This window comes from Colobus angolensis, unplaced genomic scaffold (genome assembly GCF_000951035.1).
Source record: "Colobus angolensis palliatus isolate OR3802 unplaced genomic scaffold, Cang.pa_1.0 Scaffold105, whole genome shotgun sequence".
Lineage (NCBI taxonomy): Eukaryota > Metazoa > Chordata > Mammalia > Primates > Cercopithecidae > Colobus > Colobus angolensis.
In genome coordinates this window covers 5,675,384-5,678,527 of record NW_012111475.1, presented here as the reverse complement: position 1 = coordinate 5,678,527, position 3,144 = coordinate 5,675,384, and the positions used below count along the sequence as shown (strand labels likewise).

The 3,144-nt window shown below is 48.5% G+C and overlaps 1 protein-coding gene across 4 annotated transcripts in view; it reads right to left on the bottom strand.

Annotated features, from left to right (window-relative positions):
• The window catches only part of CCDC167 (coiled-coil domain containing 167), a 21,627-nt gene extending 18,843 nt beyond the window's left edge, over positions 1-2,784 (bottom strand). For 2 of the 4 annotated variants that reach the window (XR_001002058.1, XR_001002055.1), the window contains exon 1: positions 2,690-2,782. Coding sequence is in view for 2 of the 4 variants with exons in the window: in XM_011944505.1 (XP_011799895.1) it covers positions 2,690-2,731 (42 nt within the window). In the remaining 2 variants the exon portion in view is untranslated. Of the gene's footprint in view, positions 1-2,689 lie in introns of all 4 variants that reach the window. The other 2 variants (XM_011944505.1, XM_011944513.1) reach the window with 1 other exon arrangement.
• Between the last annotated feature and the right edge of the window lie 360 nt (positions 2,785-3,144).

Here is a 3,144-nt window from a genome sequence, read left to right as displayed (position 1 = left end):
GGTGGGCGGGGCACTTTAAACTGCGAAATCAGGTGGTGGCTCACACCTGTAATCCCAGCACTTTGGGAGGCTGAGGTGGGCGGATCACCTAAGGTCAGAAGTTCGAGACCAGCATGGCCGACATGGCAAGACCCTGTCTTTACCAAAACTACAAAAATTAACCGGATGTGGTGGTGGGCTAATCCCAGCTACTAGGGAGGCTGCAGCAGGGGAAGGGGGGAACACCTGAACAGGAGGTGGAGGTTGCAGTGAGCCAAGAGTGCACCGCTACACTCTAGCCTGGACGAGAGCGAGATTCCATCTCAAAAGCAAAACACAGCAAAATCACCAATAAAAAACACGAGAATGAAAAAAAACAAAAAACAGGGCACTAAATAGAACACAATAAGGACCCTTGTTTACAGCAGGACAGCTGAAACAAGGCAGGGCATCACCTGTTCGACTTTAGCTGAGAACATGGACCTCAAGCGACTCAAATTTTTTCCCACTACTCTGCATTTGCCACAAAAGCACTGAGAGTACTGATTTTGGGGTTACAAATGCATTTTAGCTATTGGGGAAATTCACAAATGTGGAATCTGTGATTAATGAGGATCAACTGTAGTTGCAACCAAGACCATTTGGCTCTTTAGAAGAGACCATGTCTCTTCTAAAATAGTTACTATCTGACCATGTGCAGACATCTGCTGCCCCTTGCTCTAGCCTGTTAGAAAAAAACTCACTTTCTTGTTCTTGAAGACACTGAGTTTTGGAGTTTCTCTGTTACTGCAGCTTATTGTACCCTAATACAGTTTATAAAGTCTATGTTCTTCCCGCCATGCAGTGCCATCTCATTTCAGCATTCATAAACCATCCTCTTCACATTTCCATCAACCTTTTTCCTACCAAGTATAGGCCAATATTTCTCAAGGGGTGCTACTAAAAATACCTGCATCACCACGGGCTGTGCGTGGCTTGTTAAAAAAAAAAAAAAATGCAGATTCTGGCCGGGTATGGTGGCTCATGCCTATAATCACAGCACTTTGGGAGGCTAAGGCGGGCAGATCACTTGAGGTCAGGTGTTCAAGACCAGCCTGGCCAACATGGTGAAACCCCATCTCTACAAAAATTAGCAGGCATGGTGGCACGTGCCTGTAATCCCAGCTACTCGGGAGGCTGAGGCACAATAATCGCTTGAACCCAGAAGGCAGAGGTTACAGTGAGCCAAGATGATGCCACTGCACTACAGCCTGGGCAACAGAGCGAGACTGTGTCTTAAAAAAAAGCAGATTCCTTGTTAAGAATGCACATCAAAGTCCTACTGAATTACTCCGGGTGTGGGAAGAGTTCAGCTCTCCACTTTTAACAAGCGCTGTGACTCTATGCATGCTAAAGTTTGAGAATCACTGAACTCACTAGTAAGCCTGAAGAAGACTATGACCCGGTACCTCTCCTGCAACCTCCAGGAGGATGCCCTAAGGGAAGGGAAACAGGGGAAGCAAGATGAATTTCCAGGAAGACCACCTGTGCTTGATTCCCAGGCTCCAGCACTTCCACCATCTCAGCCTGGGTTCCACCTGAAACCTCAATTTCCTCATCTGTACAAACCTCACAGGCTTGCAGTGAGGATTAACTGATAATGCAATGAAAGTAGCACATAGTGGCTGCTCAATATGCATGTTTTCTTTCCCTTCTATATGCAGCAAATTATTTTTAAGCCATTCAGTCACATCACCAATTCCAGAATTTGTCAGATAGGCCTCTGAGCCCAAGCTAAGCCATCATATCCCCTGTGACCGGCATGTATATATCCAGATGGCCTGAAACAACTGAAGATCCACAAAAGAAGTGAAAATAGCCTTAACTGATGACTTTCCACCACTGTGATTTATTTCTGCCCCAACCTAACTGATCAATGTACTTTGTAATCTCCCCCACCCTTAAGAAGGTTCTTTGTAATTCTCCCCACCTTTGAGAATGTACTTTGTGAGATTCACCCCCTGCCCCCAAAACATTGCTCTTAACTCCACCGCCTATCCCAGAACCTATAGGAACTAATGATAATGCACCACACTTTGCTGACTCTTTTTTCGGACTCAGCCCGCCTGCATCCAGGTTTTGAAATAAACAGCCATGTTGCTCACACAAAGCCTGTTTGGTGGTCTCTTCACACGGACGCGTGAGACCGAATTATCTTTACATATTCCCAAAGTAATTTTGAAGGTACAAGCTTCCATACTCTGGAGGAAAAATTTCCCCTTTTAGAGGATACTTAAACCATTAGTAATATACACCAGAATGGGCTCCCTCATTTTTGCATCCTAGCCCTTTGGGAGTTCCCCTCATCTACAGGTCTCTATTTCTCTGGGGTCTCCCTCACCTCTGTACCCATCCCTTTTGTTCTGTGTCCCCCCGCTTTGAGTTCCCTCACTTCTATGCCAGGCCGTCTTTGGGGCTCCCCTTCACTTCCATGTCTCTTCCTCTCTGGAGATGCCCTCTAGTCTGGTTCGCCCATCCGGTACCCTCTCCTGCTAACTTGCCTCCGGGAACCCCATGGGCCTTCTCACCCCTCCCGTCCCTCTCCCCAAGCCGCGTCGCCCTCTCTACCTCCGCTTGGCTCCTCCTCCCACCTACAGCCCAGCCCATCCCTTATCCCGCGGCCAGGAGAAGGCAACTAACAAGGTGGCCCAAACCCCACTTTTCCCCTCACCTCTAGAGCGACGCCCAAACTCTCCCGCTTCTTTTTAGTCATGTTAGTTGCCCGGATCCCCAAGTCATCACTGGACGCGCCCACCAAGTCGCTATGCGCATGCTCAAGCCTTCATGCTTCTCCCTCATTGGCCACCGAGGCAGCGGGAGGTGGGGCTGCTGGCGTGGCCATCTTGTTGAGGGGCGCGGCCGGCTTGGTGCGGACATGTTTATGAGGGGCAACCTCTAGCTTGAGGTCTCAGCCTAGGTGGGTGGAGGAAGGAAAAGTCAGTACAGGGTGGCACAATGGACAGTCCGGGAGTGGACCTGCCCCTTTCTTCCCCAGTTTTAGCCACTTTGCATCACTTAGATCCTTTTTTAACCCCATGTTCTCTTTCAGTGTGTTTTGTGTTTCAGCAAAAACTCTGTCCCTGTTTAGGCCACGCCCCTGATTCAAATTCTGTCCATCCTTCAAGG